The 26,823-nt window shown below is 44.9% G+C and overlaps 1 protein-coding gene across 1 annotated transcript in view; it reads left to right on the plus strand.

Annotated features, from left to right (window-relative positions):
- LOC124787137 (glucose dehydrogenase [FAD, quinone]-like) overlaps positions 1-26,823 on the plus strand; it is a 204,024-nt gene that overhangs the window by 84,405 nt on the left and 92,796 nt on the right. The window contains exon 4 of the mRNA XM_047254316.1: positions 22,369-22,697. Within this exon, the coding sequence (XP_047110272.1) occupies positions 22,369-22,697 (329 nt within the window). The remainder of the gene's footprint in view (positions 1-22,368; positions 22,698-26,823) is intronic.

The following is a 26,823-nucleotide window of genomic DNA, read 5'->3' on the forward strand; positions in this document are numbered from 1 at the left end:
TTTATTACTGTTACACATCATTCAGTATGTCTAATACGTCACAGAAATAATTTATATAACAGGATACTGACGTTAACTGTGACCATTAGCGCAGATCTATTATAAGGTTTCCAGTACGTCTATAAACTTAGGTTGTCCTCCATACATGAGTCAGAATGGTTATGCTTTTAAAGATATAGACTCAATATGGCTGATATGAATAAACTGCAATCGATAAAACTGCTGATCCGATATGATCTGATTTTGGATTGGGTATGATTTAATGCCAGCAATATGCCCTTAAACTACCGGTTAATTAGTTTTAACTTTCCTTGGATTTTAGGAAAGAAAGGTTCTGGGAAATCGTGCAAAAAATAGCTATCTACTGCCACTCATACGCAAACCACATTAGTTGATATAATTTTGGCACTTCAGTCTAATCCTGTCAAATTACTATTATTTTTTCTTGCGATTAAGGCTTATTTTTTGTACAATAAAACACAGAGATATCACAAAATGTCCCGCACAGTACGACAAAGACGCAGTGAAATTTCTACAAGGCTCTTATCACATTTCCAGTGATTTAGCTTTCTTTGCCGCAACAGTTGTCATCTTTATTAAACCTTAACCGGGGATACGACGGCGTCCCGTAGGATATCAAGACTCGCCCTCTGCACTCTACGATGATCTTTGGCGAACTCAAATATTTCTAGTCCACAGTGACTGGAGAACATTCGGCCCCCTAGCTAATTAGTTCAGCAATTAGAAACTGACTAGTCTTTTGTCTCAGAAACGAGCCATCCCATTGGTTCTGCCCCTGTTCTACAGCTTCCATTTCTTGCTTGTAAGGGAGCATTCCTAAATGAAAATAAACTATCGTGATGAAACTTTGTGGGTATGTAGAGAGATCAAAATAATGCAATATGTATTTTTTTTGTCCGTAACCACTTTCACTTTTAAAGGGTAAAACACACAGCGAAAAGTAATTAGGCATATTTGTATTAGAGTGAATATTTTTGAAACGATGATATATAAGAAAATATTTTTCATAAGAGTTCTTGAAACCGATGCTCTAAACGGCTCTTTCACATTGACCACCCAAAGGAACTGACAATATAACAGAGCTTTCTTCCTCGCTGGGAAAGAAAACCGCTTTTAGATGTATTTTGATCTCGTAAGACATTTACCATATTTTGATGCTGTCACAAGGACATTTGAGGCTTCATAGAGAGATTCTCGAATTCTCGGTCCCCGCTCACCATAACGTTCTTTGCAAGCTATGTTGAGGCGGGTGGTCAGTGTGGGGAAAAAAAGATTTTGAGTATCGTACCCGAGAGCAATAAAGTTGTTCAGTTGGTGATTCCAGATGGCTCGACGGCACAGGTACAGCCGTGGGACGTATTACTGATTTCGATGTTCGAAGATTTTTAGTTCTAGTTCTGTTGAATGATTATGTCGTCAATCGCCGCTTGAGAAATAGTATAATAAAGCTGCAGTCTCTAGTACATAATCAATTTTTTTCACCACGGCTTGCTTACACGCACACACACACACACACACACACACACATATATATATATATATATATATATATATATATATATATATATATATATATATATATATAGGCCAACAATTACAATTTGGAATGCTGCTGAATTTTGTTTCATATTGCGTTCAACGAAAAAAAAATGAGAAAAGCATAAATATAGAACGTAAAATAACAATTGAAAATATAAAATGAATGTGAGTGAAAGAAGTAATTAGAACCATAGAACCATAATTAATCTTTAGATATTTAACTAGGAATGTTAAAAATACTCAGACAGCAAAACGTGTACAGCTTATTTATCAAATATGGTATTTTCGAAACCAGGTTTATTATACATGGGTGTATGTGGCTTGAATGCGTCTGTTAATTATGTTGTATCAAAAGTTTTCAGTTTTCAGAATTAGTTATTGGTGGTGAGGTGAGTTGGAAAATTTCAAATTATTACAAAAATTTATTATACATTTTCTAAAAACGTTAATTCCATGTCAACTTTTATGCGAAAAACATTTTTATATGTCATCGTTTCGGAGATATTGCCTCCAAACCGAAAAAGCCAAATTGCTTCTCGAGGTGTTTTTTACGCCTTAAAAATGAAATAATACACAAACTAAAAAAGTATGTATTGCGTTATTTTGACCCCTCTATATGTCCGTCATGTTTCACCAAGATCGTTTACTTACACTTGGGAATGTTCTCTTGCTACCTCCTGGCAAATCTTTCCGTTATTACGTATCCGTTAATACTGAAAAGCTTTCACACTGACATCGTGAAGAAACCACGGGGTTTATGTGTTATGGAGAGTCGTTTATCTAGATAGTTTTCGCTCAGCGCAGCTTGGCAGTCCGTGGGTCAACGACATTACTGTGGAGCTCCCGGGCTGGCAGTGAACTCCTCAGCCGCGTAAACAGGTCCCCGTGACCGTTAATTTCTACGAAAGCGGCCGTAACGGGGTTTAAATGCCTGCCGCTGCTGCTGCCGCTGCAAGCGATACATAACAAGTGAACGCAGAGTAACAGGCGTGCCTTCTCCAGGTGTCACAGAGGTGGGTCTCTTCTCACAATACTTGAATACCCTGTCGGTTGGCACAGTTGGTCCCGTAAAATATGAGTCCGCTCAGAACCCCTCAGGATCACAGCATGAAGATTACGGATGCTAATGTTATTTTAGTGTTAATATTGCTCTTATCTAACTAGTTATCTCTGCATCTAAGAGTAACTTTCCTGACTGGCTAACTGAGTCATCATAGACCAACGCAAAACGCTAAGGATACAAATTTGCAATGTGGGGAGGTTGTTTATTCTGAAGGCGTCGTTCAAGAAGGTATTTTTCGAAAATTCCACCTCCAAGGGCCTGAAATTAGAATGAAATATTTTTTTAAAATACATCGCTATTGAGGCAATTTTGAAGCTAGAACTACGAAAATTGGTATTTGGTTTCTCGGCTAAAAATTTAAAAAAAGTGTTCCAGGATATTTGGAAATTCAACCGCTAAGGGGGTGAAGTAGCGGATGAGGCTTCCGTGCGATCTGTGGCAGTAATCGAAGGCACCGTGGCTATTGTGGACTACGTGAACATTATTGCGGACTACCTGTATCCCTTACTGTCTCATGTCTTCCACGGCGGCGATGGCATCTTCCAACAGGATAAGTATCATGGTCAAAAATCCAGAATCGTGCTAGAGTGGTTTGACAGTGACGTTACGTTGATGTCTTGATCATCAAATTTCTGTGACCTCGACCAGATAGAACGCACCTGGGACGGTATATGGCGCCATTGCTTCCACAAGCCACCGGCCTGCATTTTATGGAAATTGCGTGACACGTTGCCACTTACCTTCGAAACCTGCCAACCACTTATACAATCCATGCCAGTCAGAATCGTTGATATATTTCGTTCTGAAGATTTACCAACATCAGATGGTCACAATATTCTGGCTAATCATTTACATTTGGAGATTTTACAGCTTTATGCTCTCTCCTAAAGGAACCTTCAAGGACCACAACGGACATAAACTTGTTGAAGGGCGATCTATAAAATAAGCATAACTTGACCTATTCCACGGCGTCACATAGATCAGGAACGTCCGTATCGATGGCGTTTGACAACTTCAACAACGTTTCTTACCTCGGAACTCCACTTTCCGAACACGTCCAAGTACATCTGTACGTCCTTCAAGTCTGCAAGGTAACAGAACACCAGAAAACCTTTGTCACCCATTCCGTAAATAGGTACTCGATTTGTTTACGGTTATGTTCAGTGGTGTCCCGTCTGTCATCTGTGGATCTAGAAATAAGAGGAATCAATCACTTTCTTCACATGCAATGGAACTAGAAGTGTTGCACCATTACTGTTCCATGACTTTCGTTCGTGTATGTAATACCTGAAAAGGAAAGTACTGTTTTGGCTGGGCTAGAAGTTCTCCGTCATATCGCACGGTTGACTGTGGGATGTTAGTGTTGAGAGTCAGCAAACATGGTGTGTTTTCATGTTGCCCGTTGTAAAGTGACGAATTATTGAAGATCTTACCGCCATGCAAAACAATCCAGACAGCTTGACTATATAGGGAAAACCGTTTCTAAAACACTAGTAGCAACCACGATATATCGACAATTTTATTTCATTAACATTTAAATAGTATCATTAAATAAATAAAATTCACACATCCATATGCAAAATATATGTTTAATTAATGATACAGTTTAGAAACTCTGGAAAAGATTTTAAGACATAGATATGTGCATACGAGCAAGAGTAATAAAAATCGTGAGTTGTGAGAGAAATCCCGATAACATGAACTAATGAAACGGATAAATGACTCAGATTAACACCACTCAGAAAATTGGAAAAATGAGGAACTGCAAAATCATTATAGTATCTCTATCAAGAACATCCCCGAAACAATAAAACTGGAAATAAACTGAATAGACGTGCATAGAACATCAGTGTAAAGTGTAGGCCTAAACACTGGCGTTAACCGTGAGTGTTGCAGCTATATAGAACCGCGAGATAAAGTTACGTCAAAAAGATTCTGCCTGTGGTGAATGACTGTGATGAATATGTATTTACATGTCGCTACATTTATGAAAGCTGAGCTCAACATCAGGCAACCATTCGCATGGTATATGGATGGCTGTCTTAGGATGATTTAGTGCTCGGCCGGCGTAGGAAGAAAATATATGTAATGACAAAACGCCCGTATAATCAAGTTATTTATAGTCTATTTTGATAGTGAATCTTAACATTTATAGCGTTCTGTCTGCCGACAATCGTCATCTGCAGAGAGTTTAGATGATGTACAGCATTTACAGGTTTTCTTTCAAGAAGACTAGAAGAACGGTAAAGTTAACATCATATCCTGTCTTGACAATACTCTGGTGGGTTGAAAGAAGGCTTGATAAGTTTGGTAAAAGAATGGAACATTTTTGTTGCGTCTTTATTGTTGGAGAGCTTGATTATTCCAAGGATCATATAAAGTGTTCCAACAATGAACAGCGTACATTTCACTGCTGACAGCCGTCAGAATTGGTCATTGTGTCGACTGCGATAGAAAATCGAGAAAACAGAATTTCGTGTTGTTATTAAATCTATTCATTTGAAGGGTTGGCCTGCCGCACTGATCAAAACGATATTTGGCTTAGTTCACGCTGACTCTGTTCCATCATTCAAGACCATTTACTTTTGGATTAATGGATTTACACGTGGTCGGACCAGCCCCGAAGACGAAGTGCTTTCTCGAGGCCCAGTTGAGGTCACCATAAAAGAAACCAATGACAAAATCCGTAATATGGTAAGGAAAGACCACCCAATGAAAATTCGTGAGTGTTGAGACCTTACGAACCTGAACTGGCTGAGTGGATAATATCCTGCACGGAGAATTGGGTATGAAGAAGCTGTGTGAGAGGTGGCTGAAACATTTGTTCACAGCATACCAAAAGCGCATTCCAACACAATATTTGGAGATGTTTAAGGGTAAACCGAAGGACTTTATGCACAGATTTGTGACTGTTGATGAAACTTGTACCCCTCGGTACACACCAGACTCAAAATGGCAGTCATATAAAGGACAAAGGCTGGTGAAAGTGCACCGCAGAAGGCAAATATGATTTTGCCAGTTGGTAAGCTGATGGCCACTGGTTTTTGGGATACTCAAGGAATAATCCTCGTAGATTACTAGGAAAAAGGCAGAACGCTATTATGCTTCATTGTTGGATGGTTTGAAACTTGTGCTGGTTAAAAAAAGTCCACAGTTGCAACGCAAAAAAGCGGTCTTTTACCAAGATAATGCACCATCCCACGCATCAGTGATAACAATAGCGAAAGTGCATGAACTGGGCTTTGAATTGGTACCTCATTCACTCTATTCACCAGACCTAGCCCCTACGGATAGCTTTCTGTTCCTCAACTTGAAGAAACTTTGGCCTGCTTGGAACAAAGTGATAGCTGCTGTCAACAAGAATGTTGCAGAGTTTGATGGAATCTATTTTTCCGATGGCATGAAGAAGCTGGATGATCGCTGTACAAAGAGTGAAGCCATGAAAGAAGATTATGTGTAGAAGTAAGGTGAGTTGTTTAGGTAACAAACATAATTTCTTCCTTTTTTTTACCAAACTGTCCTCGTAAGTACTGGCGTTCTCACTAGGCACAATATGATGGTGAATCACCTCGTATTTAGATAGTCCCAAAAATCTCGCAGAAGAGTGTTCTGAAGCGACTTAAATTTACCAAACTACGCGCGGGTAAGGAAATTACTCGCTCTTCGTTAACAGTAGATGTCCCTACTACAGAATATCTATGTCCTACAAGCTCGGAGCCACGCTGGGTAGACGCCCTGTCTCAGGCGCCTTGCCACCGTCCGGGCGCCTCCCTCCGTCGAAGGTTCGAGTCCTCCCTCGGGCATGAGTGTGTGTGTGTTGTCCTTACCTGAAGTTAGTTTAAGCTAGATTAAGTAGTGTGTAAGCTTAGGGACTGGTGACCTCAACAGTTTGGTGCCGTGAGATCTTACCACCAATTTGAACATTTCTCGGGTATCCGACTGGGTAGCGTGGTAATTTCTCCACAATATTTCGGCAGACGTACACGCTGCCATCTTCAGGTGGCTCCTGACGAATGCTGTGCTGTTCCTCTCGGCGGCCTATATGTACTAGCCGTTATCCCCTCCACCGTTCTTCTCCTGGCGTCTCTGGTGCGGCCGGCGCGGCGGCTACTGGAGGTGGTGGGGGAAGCGGCGCCTGAGTCTGAACTGGGGTCTGCAGTCTCCCTGCTGCCGCCGTCGGGGCCGGTCCTCGATCTCTGGGACCGCATCTTTTTCTCCAGGTTGCGTGCGGGGTTCCAAGCCTGACTAAGTTGAGGGCCGCTGTCTTTATTAATCAGATCGTCATAATTCGATAGCCTCTTTAGTAACATAGTCCCAGAAGTAGGAGGATTGACAGAGTATTTTTGTTTATTTCATAGTGCATAGATGGCGAGTCTTTAAACAATGGTCAGCCACGGCTGATTTTGTGGCCTGGCGTAATTCGGTATGGCGCTTGTGTTCGCGGCAACTCTCTTCTAAAGTGCGGACTGTCTCCCCAATGTATGATTTTCCGCACTGACAGGGAATTTGATAAACGCCTGGTTTTCGAAGGCCTAGGTCATCTTTCACTGACTCCAGTAGAGTCAAGGTTTTTGCAGGGGGTCGGAATACACATTTCACTTTGTGTTTCCCCAGGATTCTACCGGTTTTTCTGAGGTGATTCCGACAAACGGAATGCACGCCAATGACTTGTATTCTTCTGTTTCTTCTTCTTGTTCTCATGGCGCAGTGTGTCTGAGTGCGTGTCTTATTTGCTTCTGGTTGTACCTATTTTTCTGAAATGCCTCGAGGTGCTGCAGTTCTGCTAGAAGGCTCTCCTGCTCACAGATCAAAAATGGTCCAAGTGACTCTGAGCATTATGGGACTTAACATCTTAGGTCATCAGTCCCCTAGAACTTAGAACTACTTAAACCTAACTAACCTAAGGACATCACATACATCCATGCCCGAGGCAGGATTCGAACCTGTAGAGCCTGACTGTAGCGCCAGACTGTAGCGCCTAGAACCATTCGGTCACACCGGCCGGCGATCACAGTTCGATCGTGCCCCGTGAACAAGAGTGCGTAAAACGCCTTCACGCTGGGAGTTGTGGTGGCAACTGAAGGAATTTAGGTAGAAATCGGTAGGTGTAGGTTTTCTGTATACACTGTGTCCCAGCTTGCCGTCAGAGTTCCGTTTCACGAGGCCGGCCGCGGTGGTCTCGCGGTTAAGGCGCTCAGTCCGGAACCGCGCGACCGCTACGGTCGCAGGTTCGAATTCTGCCTCGGGCATGGATGTGTGTGATGTCCTTAGGTTAGTTAGGTTTAAGTAGTTCTAAGTTCTAGGGGACTGATGACCACAGAAGTTAAGTCCCATAGTGCTCAGAGCCTTTTGAACCATTTGAACCGTTTCACGAGGACGTCAAGAAACGTTAGGGCACCATCCTGCTCCACCTCCATCGTGAAATGTATGTTGGGGTGTAGCGAGTTGGGGTGTTCGAGAATTTCATTTAAGCTGTCCCGTCCATGTGGCCAAACAACGAACGTGTCCTCGAAATTACGACGTTACCCGGTCGGATACCCGAGAACTGTTCAAATTGGAAATAAGCCGGGAAAACTTCAGATCGCATCTTACCACCAGTTTCCAAATTTTTTCCTAAAAGCTCGGAAGTGATACCTTGAAGCTGTGTCCTCCACGATAATTATGTAGTTTATACACCGATAAGTTACGATATTTCAGAACCGGCAAATTCTCTTGCAAGAACGGAAATGTGTCAAGGACAGGAAAGAACCCAAACGGCACGTCTGAGTGTAGTCAGTGGGGGAGAGGGCGCTCGTAAGGCGGTCCTGTTCGTGACAGGCGGCAGGCAGGCAGGCAGGCAGGCAGGCAAGCGCGTGCCGCTGCGGTGTGAGCCGGCCCGGCACAGATGGGCCATCCGCGCTCCGCGGACGGCTCCCGGAAACGGCGGTGGCGGTTAACGCGAGCTTCCGGCGCTCTGCACAGCTCACCACGGCGCGGCACAAGCTGGCGCGCTTCCGCGGACAGACATCGATCCCCGCACCACGGCCGCGTCGACCTCTCAGCGGTGCGGAAAACAGCCGTAGGCCGTAGTGCAACCTGCCCGTGGGAACGAGGCTTTTTAGAGGGGAGGCTGACACTTTTCCAGACCAGGTCTCGTAGGCCGAGCACCAAGAATACAGAATACAATCAGCACTTCCTGTGCCGTCATAAGCTAGACGTACAAAATCATCCATACGGGACACAATAAAATACTTTTATGTTCTCGCCACGATTTGCTGTGGTCGTGTGTCGTCTTTAAAGCCATGTAGTGACGAAGGACTTCGAATAGTTTCAAAGAAAGGCAACTCGTTTTGTGCTATAGCGAAATAGGGGAGACGGAGTCAAGCATGTAACAAGCGAATTGGTGTGGCAGTCCGTAAATCGGTTGTGGCGATATATTATCCGAAATTACACCTGTCCATTTTCAGCGCAAAACTGCAACAAGTATGCACTGTACAAGGGAATTTAATACCTCGAATTGCAGAGAAATTCTGGAAAGGTGACACACCCACACACACACACACACACACACACACACACACACACACACGCACGCACGCACACATACACGCTCTGTAAACACAAACGCCACTACAAAAACAAAGATGACAGACGTCAGAAGGTGGTGTCGACAGTGAAAATTAGTAACCAACGGTAGCATTAAATCTGTCCCTCTACTTGTTGATAAGGGGGAGAACAGGATTACACGCACAATTTCATCAAAAACTCTTCTTATATTTGTAAGGTTATTTATTAATTTTAACTGCTTCCTTTGCAGCACTGTTCCAATAGCTGGAAGTGCATGTCAGAAACTCCGTGTTGTTTGATTCCATAGAATGACCGTTGCGAAGACAATGTTCTGTAATAGTGGATTTGCTCGGCCGTTGTAAGCGTTTGTGACGCTTACGCTCGGTGCAACGATCCTCCTCGTTCTTGGTAGACTGACCTCGACACGCAGCAACTGCAAGGAATACCGTCGATACCTTCCTTAGGCAAACCAAGATCATCCTTTACAGAATTTAAAATGATCCTAACGTTAGACGGGGCCTAAAAGCACACCTCACGTCATATTTCCACCTAGTACAATCAATCGGTTGGAAATGCCCCCGCCGGCCGTGTGGCCGAGCGGTTCTAGGCGCTACAGTCTGGAACCGCGCGATCGCTACGGTAGCAGGTTCGAATCCTGCCTCGGGCATGGATGTGTGTGATGTCCTTAGGTTAGTTAGGTTTAAGTAGTTCCAAGTTCCAGGGGACTGATGACCTTAGAAGTTAAGTCCCATAGTGCTCAGAGCCATTTGAACCATTTGAATTTGAAATGCCCCCTGCGTAACGAAAAATATCATAGACTTTTGTGCCACCTCGGTATTATCATCACTCACCCGGCCCACGGTCGGTGGGTATCGCAACGCTCGTCTGATCTGTTTTCCACTACAGAAATTCTGACTAACTCTGTCAGGGTCCTTGTGCCCTATGAACCAAGGTACGAAATAGCCCTTCACGCTGAGCCGGATTGTGGCAACTATCAACGTGTAAATACAATTCAGTGTGAGTAGGCTTCTTATCCGTATCGTGAAGTGCGTCGCCCTGTCGACCAGCAGAGCAACTGGTGAACGATGATAATATTGACTTGAATTCAAGACTACGGCCTCTCAGCTGTGCACAGAGAGCATTTCAAAACAAAATTGATCTTATTTAGAGGAAATATGATGTGAAATGTTTTCCGAACTCCATCTAAGATCAAGGTCCTTTTAGGTTCCGTAAACAACGATCTTGCTTTGTTTAAGACGGGTGTCTACCGTATTCCTTGCACTTGTGGCACGTCATAATTTGGTAAGACTATCGGGTCCACGGAGTACGGGTGTACTGATCATAAGTGTCAGATACGCTTACATCAGCCGAGGAAATCCACTATTGCAGAACGTTGTCTTGGCACCTGTCGTCCTACGGAATTTAACAACACGGAGATTCTGGCATGCACTTCCAGCTACTGGGACAACGTTATTAAGGAAATAGTTGGAATTAAATTGATAATCATTTCATTTTTTGGGCCAGACATGTATTAATGTTTGAAGGATATTTTCGGCAATTGAGTGTACTACCTTTGTAGGTAGGCTGCTAAGGTTTTTATGTTGGTAACGCCACGCAGCGCTCTGTATGAGAATCACTGACTGTGTTGTGTGCAGTTTGTCGCTGGTTGGCATTGTTGTAATTTTCGCTATTGTAGTGTTGGGGAGTTGGATGTGAACAGCGCGTAGCGTTGTGCAGTTGGAGGTGAGCCACCAGCAGTGGTGGATGTGGGGAGAGAGATGCAGGAATTTTGAGAGCGGACGATCTGGACGTGTGTCCGTCAGAAAAACGAAATTTGTAAGACCGGATGTCATGAACTGATATATATGACTTTGGAACACTATTAAGGTAAATACATTGTTTGTTCTCCATCAAAATCTTTCATTTGCTAACTATACCTATCAGTAGTTAGTGCCTTCAGTAGTTAGAATCTTTTATTTCGCTGGCAGTATTGGCGCACGCTGTATTACAGTAGCTCGTGTAACGAAGATTTTTGTGAGATAAGTGATTCATGAAAGGTATAGGTTATTGTTAGTCAGGGCCATTCTTTTGTAGAGATTATTGAAAGTCAGATTGCGTTGCGCTAAAAAAAGTATAGTGTGTCTTTTATCTGTTGATTAGAATAAGTAAAGAGAGAAATGTCTGAGTACGTTCAGTTTCGCTCAGTTGTTTGAAAATCAAATAACGGAAGAGGTTTACCAGCATTGTCATTGTTAATTTTTCTAAGGGAATGTTTGATACCTTCTTTACTTTGTATTACTATGGCTTTAAGCCATTATCAAATACAAAAATGTTGGATGTAACTAGATTTTACTTAACAAAGTCTAATTACACCCATCGTTGTTGTACTTGATAACGACTTAAGGCCGAAATCATGCTAATAGTATTGCACAAAGGAGTTTGTACAGGAAAATGGTGAAAACGTCATTTAAACAATGAAATAAAATTAAATTAGCAAGTAACTTAATAAATAGAGATGGATGCTTTTGTTTAAATTCTGCGAAGAACTACACTCCTGGAAATGGAAAAAAGAACACATTGACACCGGTGTGTCAGACCCACCATACTTGCTCCGGACACTGCGAGAGGGCTGTACAAGCAATGATCACACGCACGGCACAGCGGACACACCAGGAACCGCGGTGTTGGCCGTCGAATGGCGCTAGCTGCGCAGCATTTGTGCACCGCCGCCGTCAGTGTCAGCCAGTTTGCCGTGGCATACGGAGCTCCATCGCAGTCTTTAACACTGGTAGCATGCCGCGACAGCGTGGACGTGAACCGTATGTGCAGTTGACGGACTTTGAGCGAGGGCGTATAGTGGGCATGCGGGAGGCCGGGTGGACGTACCGCCGAATTGCTCAACACGTGGGGCGTGAGGTCTCCACAGTACATCGATGTTGTCGCCAGTGGTCGGCGGAAGGTGCACGTGCCCGTCGACCTGGGACCGGACCGCAGCGACGCACGGATGCACGCCAAGACCGTAGGATCCTACGCAGTGCCGTAGGGGACCGCACCGCCACTTCCCAGCAAATTAGGGACACTGTTGCTCCTGGGGTATCGGCGAGGACCATTCGCAACCGTCTCCATGAAGCTGGGCTACGGTCCCGCACACCGTTAGGCCGTCTTCCGCTCACGCCCCAACATCGTGCAGCCTGCCTCCAGTGGTGTCGCGACAGGCGTGAATGGAGGGACGAATGGAGACGTGTCGTCTTCAGCGATGAGAGTCGCTTCTGCCTTGGTGCCAATGATGGTCGTATGCGTGTTTGGCGCCGTGCAGGTGAGCGCCACAATCAGGACTGCATACGACCCAGGCACACAGGGCCAACACCCGGCATCATGGTGTGGGGAGTGATCTCCTACACTGGCCGTACACCACTGGTGATCGTCGAGGGGACACTGAATAGTGCACGGTACATCCAAACCGTCATCGAACCCATCGTTCTACCATTCCTAGACCGGCAAGGGAACTTGCTGTTCCAACAGGACAATGCACGTCCGCATGTATCCCGTGCCACCCAACGTGCTCTAGAAGGTGTAAGTCAACTACCCTGGCCAGCAAGATCTCCGGATCTGTCCCCCATTGAGCATGTTTGGGACTGGATGAAACGTCGTCTCACGCGGTCTGCACGTCCAGCACGAACGCTGGTCCAACTGAGGCGCCAGGTGGAAATGGCATGGCAAGCCGTTCCACAGGACTACATCCAGCATCTCTACGATCGTCTCCATGGGAGAATAGCAGCCTGCATTGCTGCGAAAGGTGGATATACACTGTGCTAGTGCCGACATTGTGCATGCTCTGTTGCCTGTGTCTATGTGCCTGTGGTTGTGTCAGTGTGATCATGTGATGTATCTGACCCCAGGAATGTGTCAATAAAGTTTCTCCTTCCTGGGACAATGAATTCACGGTGTTCTTATTTCAATTTCCAGGAGTGTATGTTCCCTCCATTGACAAAAAGCGGAGGGAAAGAGTTAATGGTACCTCGACTGTTGGGGTTTGATTTTCAGCATCGGTATCTACTGTCGTCGGTCATCTTTGGTTTTGTGGTGACGCTAGTGTTCTAGTGTTTAGAGTATATGTGTGTGTGTGTGTGTGTGTGTGTGTGTGTGTGTGTGTGTGTGTGTTTGTATTATCTTTCCGAAATTTATTTGCAAACAGAGGTTTTAAATTCCCTTCCACATCGCTTACATATGGCAGTTTGGCCTATAAAGCAACAGCATGTGCTCGTAACGAAATATCGGCGATTGTCGACGACGTCACCCGACCGCATTACCATCAGTTATTTGAGCATAATGTACGTTGGAGTAACTAAGGTCTCAATTGTGCAATCATTCAGTGACAGTCACACATGGAATAAGGGAACATAAAATGGGATCCATTGCAGTAAATGAAACAAAAATACATGTTTCGTCCAATCGTCCTTCTAGAGGTTTCAGTTTTGCCAAGGTAACAATTTACCGTGGCAGACGTGGTACGGCCCAGGGAGCATGCTGCACAAGTTCTAATGGTTCAAATGGCTCTGAGCACTATGGGACTTAACTTCTGAGGTCATCAGTCCCCTAGAACTTAGAACTAGTTAAACCTAACTAATCTAAGGACATGACACACACCCATGCCCGAGGCAGGGTCCGAACCTGCGACCGCAGCGGTCGCACGGTTCTAGACTAGCGCCTACAACAGCTCGGCCATCCCGGCCGGCGGTGCTCGGGTGACGGATTTAGTCCATCTGTATGAAACTAACCGATAGTCACGTCTGAAAGGATCGGAGCAGATGGTATGTTCAATATCTCTTAATTTGAAGTGAGATAATTAAGTACATTAGAGAGTTGGCTGGGGACGGAAGGAAGCAGATGTGCCTAATAATGTATATAAATTCGAGAACAGTTTGCGGTCAACTGCGTAGTGCAACTGTCTGTAAACGTGACTAGTATGATGATAAGACTAGTATTACCGGGGATTACAGTGGAGCTCGGAGTGCGCTCCCGCTGCGCGTGCCGCTTACAGTCTGTGCCAGCCGAAGTGTTCCACACCGTTCCGTGCCCAGAGGTCGAGAACGGGGCTAACCGTGGTCGGGTGGTCGGGCGGTGCGCTCGCCCGCGCACGTGCGTCCTCGGCCAGGGCAGCGGCAGGAACGGGAGCACGCCTGCAGCGCGGAGTAAGTCGGCCGCACTATGAATAGTCGATGCGCGTGCTGCGCGTAAGGTCGCGGCGCCGCCCCGCCCCGCGCCGGAAGCACGCGCCGTTACAGTTTTCAGGGTGGCTGCAGGTCCGCTATTGGCCGTCGTAAAGGGCGCGTGACAGAAATGGCGAGGGCGCCGCGCCGCCGGCCGGGTCCCGAGCTGCCGCTCGCTTCCTCGTTCGCCCGGCTGCCGAGATTTGTGGCCGGCGATCGGACGCAGCGCTGCGCCGTCGAGGAACCGGAGGAACCGGCGCCTGCGTGCGCGCCGGCCTGAATAATACAGCGGGCCCGCTTCCGGGGGCGGCATTAAAAATACAGCTGCGGCCTGCCTCGGCCCGCCGCTATCTCTCTGCCGACAGCTCGCCCGGCAACGGCATTCGTTCGCCGCCGGGATGAACCTGTCTTCCCCTCTCCTTCAGCACCGCCGCTTTCTCGGCACTGAAGAAGACGTATCGACTTGTTCAAACAGCACTACGTGCACAGCCCCATTACAGTACAATGTACACCGGTCGTATCAAGCGAAGCCCATCCAGCAGGTACTATCCGATTAAAATTACGCTGTCCAGTCACATTAATCTGACAGACACCTCTGTACGACGCAACGTGCATTAATCAGTCACAGACGTCAGGTGGTCGAAATAGCAGTGGAGGAGGGTTTACAAGGCATGTCGGGGGGGGGGGGGGGGGGAAGGGGGAAGCAGTGCAGTAGTTATCTTAAGGCGGAAATGGAACGCTTTATCTGACGTCCAAAAGGGCGTGATCACTGGCTTTCGGGCCAAGGGTGGAAGAAATTCCGAAAAGGCTAAGTTTGTAAACTGTTCCCGTCCCGCCGTTGCTAAAGAATGCCGTGCACGGCAAATATCCAAAATCAGCGCTCAACAGTGGTGCAGCACGAGCCGTAGACGCCAAAGGTGAACGATGGCTGCCGGCCGGTGTGGCCGTGCGGTTCTAGGGGCTTCAGTTTGGAACCGCGTGACCGCTACGGTCGCAGGTTCGAATCCTGCCTCGGGCATGGATGTGTGTGATGTCCTTAGGTTAGGTTTAATTAGTTCTAAGTTCTAGGGGACTGATGACCGCAGATGTTAAGTCCCATAGTGCTCAGAGCCATTTGAAGCATTTGAACGATGGCTGGGGTGATGTGTACCGGGGAATAGACGAGCAAATGTCGAGCAACGAGGGCTACCAACAATGTGTCCACAATGACCGATCAGCGAACTTTGTTGCGCAGTGGCCTCCGCAGCAGATGCCTGTTTCTTGCACACATGCTGACTGCTTTACATCGGCGACGAAAGATGGAACTTACACGCCAGTCTCGCAACTGTGCGTCCACTTCATGACGACAGGGGGCCTTTCCAGAAGACAGATAGTTGCTGGCGTGTACGGTCTAAAATGCCTGAAAACAAACATCTTGCAATTGTTATCGGGAGGGTTCAGAAGAGGGGAGGGTGTGCTATGGTCTGTGGAATGTTTCGTGTCATTACCTGGATGATCTCGTCATTCTGGAAGGCAGACTGGATCAGCACACGTTTGAATCTATTCTTTCAGACCATGACGTCCACCGGTGCATGCAGTATGTTTTCCTCTGCAAGATGGCCTCTACCAGCGGGACGATGTAACGGGTCACATAGCTCGCAGAGTACGTGCGTGGTTCGAAGAGTTCGTGATTCGAAGAGCACTCCCCAGGCCACCAAACTTCCCGCATTTAAACCCAATCGAGAATCTGTTGGACCACCCTGATCGGGCTGTTCGCGCCTTGGATCCTCAGCCGAGAAAGCTGGCGGCATGGCTCTACATCCCTGTCGGTACCCTCAAGAACCTCGTTGAATCTCTTCCTGGACGTCTCGCAGCGATCCGCACTGCGAAAGGTCTTGGATGGTCACTTTAATGTTATTGTACAGTGTACTTGTTATTCGAACTTCACGAACTGATTTCTTACAATCATAGCCTCCCGCACCTGTTGTCCACTTTCGCCTTCTTACCATAACAGTAGGTCAGTTATCTTCTAGTTTCGAGTAATGCGAGTAATGCAGTGCAGTATGGAAGCGTGTTACTGTGCCTACTTTGTACATTACCATCATTTTGTACCGCTCTGTTGTCACTTTTGGGGTGACTGTCACGTTTATTGAAAGACACCGTAAAATAGCCACTGTTCGCGATACAGACACAGTAACAAGTCGGACAAGGATATACGCCTCACTGCGCCTGTGAAGTCGGAAATACTTCTAGACGAAAATGAAAAATGCGTGAGTGTTCTTATAAACCTTCAGACTAGTTACGCGGTCTGCACCTGCAAACTTTCCACACACATTTTCTTCGTCAAACCATTATCAGAATGTCTTGATTTAGAAATGTCGCTAGACTGCGACTTTTGTCATACCGACGTCGACACACTAGGCCGTACGTCCACCACTTAACACTGCTAGCTCACAACTGACTGATCAGTACACGTCCGTTGTTTACCGTTTTTCGTTCAAGCTGCCACCGCAGTTACCGCAATGACGTCGCTTATTCGTGAGGAATAAAAACAGCCTCGGAACATTTTGGTCTGACAGCGTAAATCTACAAGGCTACTCTGTAGTTCACACTTGCTTGATAGAGGGCTATAGCGGTGCCTTAAGACTATTTCTCCACTGTTCCACTCTCGGATAGCATTCGGAAAAATTGAAGACGTTGATCTTTCCATTGCTGGTCTTATTTCTTGAATTACTTTACGGTGGTCACTTCTCCCTATGCAGGGAGACATCCCTACTTGTGTGTTATATCCGTGACGCTCTCTCCTCTGATTCGCGACAACACAAAATGAACTTCCCTTCTTTGAACATTCTCAGGTTAGTACGTCTATACGCCTGGTAAGGACATTGACATTTTTGTTTCATCAGGCTTCTGACTGTTTCGGTGCAGCACACCATGAAATCTCTTGTACCAATTCCTGTGTTCCCCTACAGTTTCTACATTCTCACAGTCTCTTCAGGTACCATGGAAGATATTTCCTGATGTCTTATTCACATGTCCTGTCGATCTGTCCCTTCTTCCTGTCGGTGTTTTCCACATGTTTCTCCCCTCGCCGATTCTGCGGGGAACCCCCTAATAACTTCCCTTATTAGTCCACCTCGTTTTCAACATCGTTGTACAGCAGCACACCTCAAACTCTTCTGTTCTCTTCTTTTCCAATTTTCCCAGAGTCGATTCTTCGCTAACATACAATGGGTGCTGCAGAAGTTGTCCATACTGTGCTGCAGTACTCCAGAAGAGGACGGACAAGTGTAGTGTACATAGTCTCTTCATCAGATATGTTGCATCTTCTAAGTGTTCTCTAATAAAACTTAGTTTTCACTTTGTCTTTCCCGCAACGTTTTTTATGTGGTGGTTCCAATTTAAGTTGTTCGTAATTTTAATGCCTGGGTATTTGGTTGAATTGATATCCTTTATATTTTTGTATGTTCTATCGTGTAGCCGTATGACTGCACTTCCCATGTTTCAAAACTAGCGGAAATACCTGATTGATCTGCAGTTCCAGGGTGCGATAGCCTAATGGGTTTTCGAAGCATCTAACTTCAGTCAGAAAACTACCGTAAATCACAAGGCCCCTGTCACACGGACGGTCATGTATCTGAAGCGCTGCTTGCTGCAGCAGGGTAGAAAGCCTGTGGTTCAGAATTACCGCATGTCGCGTGTTGTTTGTACCGGTTGTCAGTTACGGAACGTTTACGATACAGGAAGTATTTGCATTCGCTGCAAGTCTTTATACTATGGAGAAAAGAGAGAATAAGTGACACTCAGTAGGTAGTTGTCTGTTATCTCTTGGAGCTTTCCATTGTCTTGAGGCAACTCTAGCAGATCGTTGGAGTTTTTTGACTTCCTATTGAACCGTCCTGAAAAACTCAGTCAAAAAAATGGCTCTGAGCACTATGGGACTTAACTTCTGAGGTCATCAGTCCCCTAGAACTTAGAAGTACTTAAACCTAACTAACCTAAGGACATCACACACATCCATGCCCGAGGCAGGATTCGAACCTGCGACCGTAGCGGCCGGCAAACACTCAGTCAGTTAAGTGTGTGAAAAGGTACAGAGCAAAATCACATTACGGTCTGTTGAACATTCCTGCGATGTAACTCTCTACTTCGAATACTGACAGAAGTATATTCACTGTGAGACATGCAGAGAAGACCTCCATCTTACATAATACTAAGGATCAACAGTGGGCAATGAATATAAAATACAAAGCTGCATATCTGGCAAAGTGGTCTCGAAAGGTGACAGGGAATGGCGCAAGCGACTGGCAGTATCTGAATCAAGTGTAAAGCAATTAGTGACGATTCATTTGATAGGCCACACGACAACGACAGTGAGCTGCAGACGATGATGTGCATCTCTAGTATGCAGTGACTTACAGGGGAGGACAAAAGTTCGGAAACACAAACAAAGGCACATTACCGTGGTTAATACGTTATCTGAACACTGCTGATATTTTAAATAGCTTCCAGTTGTCTCGGAACTCTTAAGTAAAGATACTGCATGCGTTTCAAGGGAATCGTATACCACTATTTCTGCAAAATAGTCGAATGTTCAGGTAACAGTGATGGAGGTGGATAGCGATCACGTGCCCTTCTCTCCAAAGCAGACCACAAAGGCTCATAACATGATGGTTGCGGTCGTCAGGGGAAATCGTCACGGTCACAAAACCCGTCCTGGATGATGTGACCCGTGTCTAAGCAGGCACGATCTTCTTGCAACACAGCACCACTATTTGGGCAAAAACGTTGTAACATGTGGATGGACCTGATCACTCAAATTGGCCACATAATCCGGCCAAGGCAGTAATGCGATCTTGCAGAATACCTATGGGGTTACGGCATGTCACGATGTGGCTTACCAAATCATCACAAATCCCCAACACTCCGTCCCCCACCCCCGCACTCTTTTACACTTCGAACCAGAAGTTGTAAATAGTGTGAAACAAGACTCACGCGACCAAATGACTTCCTTCCAATGCTCCGTATTCCTGGTTTTATGCTTCGGCACCACGTTTCGCTGTTGTGGGCCTTAGCATCACTGATGAGTAGTTTTGGAATTGCAGCTCGCCAACCAAATCCCTCCTTGTGGACCTCCTTTCGTGTTGTTTATGTGCTGACAGGGCTCGCGAATGCGACATTCATTTCTACAGTGACTTTTGCAGCTTCCGCCCTCTTATTTTTCGTCACAGTGCTCCTCAATGATCGCCTGTTACGATCACTCAACACACACCTTCGTCCGCGTTGTGACTTCGTGGATGATGTTTTCTCCGCTTTCCCTGTATGTGGTATAAGTTGTTGATACGGAGCCCCTTGAAACACTAAACATTTGGGTATCTTAGTTTAGGAATCATCCATCATACGAGCGCCAACAATTTCCCGACGTTCTAATTCACGTAACATCTACATAACGCACTCACAACAACGCGGAATACTGTTCTAACACCGACTGATGCAAGCAACGTTTTGAGGACTTTCGCAGGTGCCGTTCATGGTCATGTACAGCAGCGCTGCTTGCAGGTTTGACCAGCACCTCCGTTTATGCTGAAGCTTGCATTTCTCGCAGTGTTTCCATATTTTTGACCAACCCCTTTATGGAATAAGATGGGACTAAATCAATCATTTCAACTTTTTGGGCCTCAAACAGTAGTAAATATTTTACTGGGCATGTTAAATTGAAGTAGTGAATAGATCATAGTCTCAAGTTTCGTATGAAAAGGTACATTATTAGAGGCATTTTTGACAGTGGAATAGCAGTCCCCACACTTTTCACACCTGATCCATTCAACTTTCTACACGGATCTAGTGTCATAATATTTCATATTTAGGAAACCTCAAGGTACGTTTCTTTCTCTGGTTCAGCTTTAGGTGATGATGAAAATGAATCCTGTTCTTCATTTGAAGATTTTTCTTGTACATTTGATTTCTGCAACCCTTCACCTTCTTTCTTGAGGAGTTTTCAAACGCAGCTTTTTGTTCCTTCTTGTAAGACTGAGATGGTGATGTCAGATGACAAGCTGAATTTTTCTCTTTCCTCGCACATGTAGTACCGTTTGTTTTCGTTGTAGTTGGCAAAGCAGAAGAAAATGATGGAGATGTTGCCGAGCTCTGTCTTTCGGAATTTCGTTGAGGATTAGGAGGAGTTGCACGGCCTGGGTTTACTTCTGGTTCTGTTGTAGCAGAAAAGGACTAATCATTCAGGAATGTGGATGGAGGAAAGAATTTGTGTGATGGTATTTTGCGGGGATGAAACCCCTTCACAGCATTTCGTACATTAGCAGCACGTCTCCAGAGATCGAAAATTCTACCTAAACCAAATTTTGTAATTTGTTTATATTTAGGCCACATGAATATTGCAATAAAGAATAAATGATACATATTACATTCAGATTGAAGAAGCCTTACGAACACTTATTTCCATAGCCCCATTCTCTTGTTACTTTTTAAATGTAAACAGTTGCTCAAGTTTGTAACTGATACCGGTAGTAGTTCTGCTGACCAACCTGGTGGATCCTAAACAACTGGTAGGGGAAAGATACGTAAATAGCATGAATGTATTTCAACTATAGATCTTATATTAAATTTTAAACATTTTTATTGGCTGGGATCGAGCAAGCGTACGTTATGTAATTACAGGATGTATATACAGCCACATCTGTCGCACAACTTTTTTTTAATTTTTTTTTAGGCTCTCGGTAGTGGCTGTGTTGATGCATCTCTTGCGCCTGAGCGACCTTGCTGCTGCCATTGTATTTCCATGGAATATTTTATCCAGTAGACAAACATGTTTTATTTTTGCATTTTGGTTTTAATTCTTGTGGCATTTCGTATTTGACGACAGCACTTTGGCTCAGACGCTTTTTACGCATAGTGTTCTTACATGTAAACCATGTAATTTTTTATTCTGGTGGATATTGCCCTAGTGCAGTTGTAACCATAGTCTATTTGACAAAAAAAAGTTGTGCCACCGATATGGCTACATCTTATTTTAAACAGACCTAACATTGCTTGGCCGGTTGTTTTAAGCAATACTGTCTTACCTCTTCTATTTCCTCCTAGATGATTGCTGTCTGGTTTAAATGTATTTGGAAAAAGCTTGTAACGTCCCCTTAGAACAATTATGAATTACTGTGCTGGTAAACTTCTACGTTATTTGATACAAAGGCAGCTGAGTAAAACTCAACGTACTCAAACAGTTTTCTCTTTACTTATTCTGAACACCACTAAACTGACACACACAATATTTTTAGCGCAACGCAATCTGACTTTCAAAAACCCTACAAAAGAATGGCCCTGACTAAGAATAACCTATACCTTTCGTGAATCACTTACCTCACAGAAATCTTCGTTTCTCGAACTACCGCAATACAGCGAGCGCCAATACTGCCATCTAAATAAAAGATTCTAACCACTGAAGACACTAACTACTAATAGGCATAGTTAGCAAATGAAAGATTTTGATAGAGAACAAACAGTGTATTTACCTTAATAGCGTTCAAAATTCATAATATATAACTTTGTGACATCCAATTAAACAAATTTCCTTTTTCTGACGGACACAAGTCCAGATCGTCCGTTCAAAATTCTGCCATCTCTCTCCCCACATCCACCACTGCTGGCGGCTCACTCGCAACTGAACAACGCTACGCGCTGTTCACATCCAACTGCCCAACACTACAGAAGCGAATATTCCAGCAATGAGTCCAACCAGTCACAGACTGCACACCGCATAGTCGGTGATTTTCATATAGAGCGGTACGTGGCGTTACCAACGTAAAAACCTAAACAGCGTGCTCACAAGATTTTTGGCAATTGTGTACGACCTGTCTAGCAATGGCGCTGTAACACAATGGCGTCCGAGCCTCACACGTGGGCTGAACAGTAGAATATTTTCTTATTTCTATTCTCATAGGCCGACGATTTAGAAAGCTCCACCCTACCCTAAGACCGCTGCTCGGTTGTGCCCCTCAGGTGCTGGGCGGCTGCTCGGTGCTGAACGGCATGATGTACCTGCGAGGCCACGCGCGCGACTACGACCGCTGGGCGGAGGAGGGCTGCGAGGGCTGGTCGTGGCGCGACGTGCTGCCCTGGTTCCGCTACTCGGAGGACAACCTGGAGCTGGAGCGCGTGGGCCCGGCGCTGCACGGCCGCGGCGGCCCTCTATCTGTCACCAGGTTCCCGCACCAGCCGCCCATGGCCTACGACATCCTCAGCGCCGCCGCCGAGCAGGGCTGGCCCGTCAACGACGACCTCAATGGCGACAGCCCCGTCGGCTTCACCATCGCCCAGACCACCACCAAGTAAGAGCCCGCTGTCACCGCGTTCGAGGCGATCTCTCATAATTGCTCATTTGTTTACGTTTCAGTGGCAAAGCGACAGTAATCCACACGACTGCCTACTGCACTGAAATTAGGGAAACATTAATTTTTTCGTCCAAGTATTGAAACATTTCAAAAAGTTTGTTTTTAAGTACTCTCAAGTGGTTAGCAGTTCATTTCCCGATCAGTTTAATATACAGGGTGGTCCATTGATAGTGACCGGACCAAATTTCTCACGAAATAAGCGTCAAACGAAAAAACTACAAAGAACGAAACTTGTCTAGCTAGCAGGGGGTAAACAGATGGCGCTATGGTTGGCCCGCTAGAAGGCGCTGCCATAGGTCAAACGGATATCAACTGCGTTATTTTTCAATAAGAACCCCCATTTTTATTACATATTCGTGTAGTACGTAAAGAAATATGAATGTTTTAGTTGGACCACTTTTTTCGCTTTGTGATAGATGGCGCTGTAATAGTCACAAACCTGTGAGTACGTGGTATCACGCAACATTCCGCCAGTGCGGACGGTATTTGCATCGTGATACATTACCTGTGTTAAAATGGAACGTTTACCAACTGTGGAAAAGGTCGATGTCGTGTTGATGGATGGCTATTGTGATCAAAATGCCCAACGGGCGTGTGCTATGTATACTGCTCGGTATCCTGGACGGCATCATCCAAGTGTCCGGACCGTTCGCCGGGTAGTTACGTTATTTAAGGAAACAAGAAGTGTTCAGCCCCATGTGAAACGTCAACCACCACCTGCAACAAATGATGATGCCCAAGTATGTGTTTTAGCTGCTGCCGCGGCTAATCCGCACATCAGTGGCATACAAACTGCGCGAGAATCGGCTATCTCAAAAACGTCGGTGTTGAGAACGCTACATCAACATCGATTGCACCCGTACCATATTTCTATGCACCAGGAATTGCAAGGCGACGACTTTGAACGTAGTACACAGTTCTCCCACTGGGCACAAGAGAAATTACGGGACGATGACAGATTTTTTGCACGCGTTGTATTTAGCGACGAAGCGTCATTCACCAACAGCGGTAACGTAAACCGGCATAATATGCACTATTGGGCAACGGAAAATCCACGATGGCTGCGACAAGTGGAACATCAGCGACCTTGGCGGGTTAATGTATGGTGCGGAATTATGGGAGGAAGGATAATTGGCCCCCATTTTATCGATGGCAATCTAAATGGTGCAATGTATGCTGATTTCCTACGTAATGCTCTACCGATGGGATGTTACTACAAGATGTTTCGCTGCATGACAGAATGGCGATGTACTTCCAAGATGATGGATGTTCGGCACATAGCTCGCGTGCGGTTGAAGCGGTATTGAATAGTATATTTCATGACATGGCCCGCATGTTCACCGGTTCTGAAGTCCCCAGATTTCTTTCTGTGGGGAAAGTTGAAGGATATTTGCTACCGCGATCCACCGACAACGCCTGACAACATGCGTAAGCGCATTGTCAATGCATGTGCGAACATTACGAAATGCGAACTACTCGCTGTTGAGAGGAATGTCGTTACACGCATTGCCAAATACATTGAGGTTGACGGACATCATTTTGAACATTTATTGCTTTAATGTGGTATTTAAAGGTAATCACGCTGTAACATCATGCGTTCTCAGAAATGATAAGTTCACAAAGGTACATGTATCACATTGGAACAACCTAAATAAAATGTTCAAACGTATCTACGTTCTGTACTTTCATTTAGAAAACCTACCTGTTACCATCTGTTTGTCTAAAATTGTGAGTCATATGTTTGTGACTATTATAGCGTCATCTATCACAAAGCGAAATAGTGGTCCAACTAAACATTGATATTTCTTTACGTACTAAACGAATATGTAAAAAAAATGGGGGTTCCTGTTTTAAAAAACGCAGTTGACATCTGTTTGACCTATCCCAGCGCCATCCCATGGGCCAACCATAGCGCCATCTGGTTTCCCCCTTCAACCTAGGCAAGTTTCGTCTTTGTAGTTTTTTCGCTTGACACTTATTTCGTCAGATATTTGGCCCGGTATAGCTAAGAGTTATGCCAGGAGAAGCCACGCGAGTACTGAAAAGTTCCTTGAACTGGACGCCTTCCCCCATCCTAAAGCAGACCCCTTCGTGTCTCTTGGCTCCGCCTATTTTTGACCTCGAATGAGACGAAGTGTAAATAGTATGAAACAGCAGGGAGCAGGATGGGAAATGGTTTTGAGCTGTACCTAGTCAAACACAGAAAAATCCCATCAAATAACATTTATTTAACAATTATTTAGATGCAGTGTGCAAAACACGTTATCATAAACCATAAAAAAGAAAAAAGGCACCGTAAAACCTTTAATAAATGCAATCCTCTCTCGATTAAAAACGTAAGTTCATTAAATCTGCAGTTAACTCATTAACAAATATTCACAGTTGAATATATTTCCTTCAAAGTTACGCTAAGTGACTATATATCTGTATGCATGAGTGTGGTGCCAGAATAGTTTCAAGTCATATTATCTGTGTTCTTCAAAAGAATCTGTGATCGAAATACTAAACTTTTTTCTAACCGCAGAAATCGCCGAAAATTTGTTAATAAGCAAGACCATTTATATTTTGGGTAAAGTCCCTTTGGATATACCAAATAAAGAGTACTGATGATTTTCAACATGATAGTAAAAATATGAGTACAATCGACCTACCATAACAACCTTACGAGTAGAGAGTAGAACAGGCAATAAAAAAGAACATATCTTAAAATATTTCTCTAGTAACTGAAATTAATACACATTTACAAAGTTTCCTTGACAGAAAGCAATAGTTGTGTTCTGGATGCAAACAGCAACGGCCCAAATTACTATAGTAACAATTGTATAAAAGTCACTATCTTTCATATAACTATCTCTTCGACAGAATAATTTTTAATCACGGCCCACCGGCTATGTTAGTACACAATCACAAATGATGCTAAACATAGCATACTCAAAACTACTAAAGAAGTAGCCCTATGATAAATGGAACGCAAATTTTATGACCTGACCTGCAAATTTTATACAGTAAACATTTCAAGTGACACGATACTGTAATTGATGTGCCACAACTGTTAGTATTATTACTGCTTTTGCGATAGAGTAAGCTTATTAAATCTTCTTAAGTTTGAAATCCGACAGAGGTGCCAAGACACACAAACAACCGAGCATCGACCTTACAATATCTTCTTAGCATGGCCTGATTACAGCCTAATTTGTTGAGCTTAGTATGTCAGGCTAATATGATAGTAACGACTCAGTGGGTTCCATTAAAAATCATACAACACAATTACAAAAACGGCTGACTCTGAAACACTCTTAGAGTAACTCACATAGTACACTACGAATAAAAAAAGCATTCCCTCAGAAGATAATACTGAGAGGCGAACCAGAGCTGCAGCGGAATATCAGTGAGACTGACCATGCTTGCAGGTATTCTAGCAATCGGCTCTTATCGCCAGTAAAGGCGGAATGAGACGGGACGGGCGTGCAGCCGTCACCACTTAACGGACAACGTCTAAAAAAGTTGAAGCCTAAACAAGCAAAATGGAGAAGATGAACCAAGAAACTGCTCACCCTTACACTCCATTATTCTGCAGTGAAGGGATTCCTGTGTCGGCTTTCTCATGAAGTTGTGCCCGGCACCGTATTACAGAACAGAGACCACAGGGCACGTCGGGCGTCTGGCAATACGCACTGCCCTTTCCGTCACTGCCATAGGCCCACAGCCGATAACAAGAATCCGCGGACAACCAAGGCCCCAAGTCGCACTCCAGATTCCTCGTCGAGGCGACTCTCCACTGTATCTTTTCTTTGTGGTAGATTGAGGTACAGCGTCACTGGTGGATCTCCGTCTTACTGCCTTGGGGTAAGGGTAAACTTTTTCTACCCTACAATCCCAATGACATCATTGGGGTTCACGTAGAAGATGTGGCAGTGGCATTTAAAGTCCCATACCTCCTTCAGACGGTGGAAGTTCAAGGTAACAGGCACTACGTATCACAACTACATAGGTACTGATATTGGTGATCGTATGATGGTCGGCACAAATGAAGTTGTCTTATCAATACTGACACTTTATTAAT

The sequence above is a fragment of the Schistocerca piceifrons genome, chromosome 1, assembly GCF_021461385.2.
Source record: "Schistocerca piceifrons isolate TAMUIC-IGC-003096 chromosome 1, iqSchPice1.1, whole genome shotgun sequence".
Lineage (NCBI taxonomy): Eukaryota > Metazoa > Arthropoda > Insecta > Orthoptera > Acrididae > Schistocerca > Schistocerca piceifrons.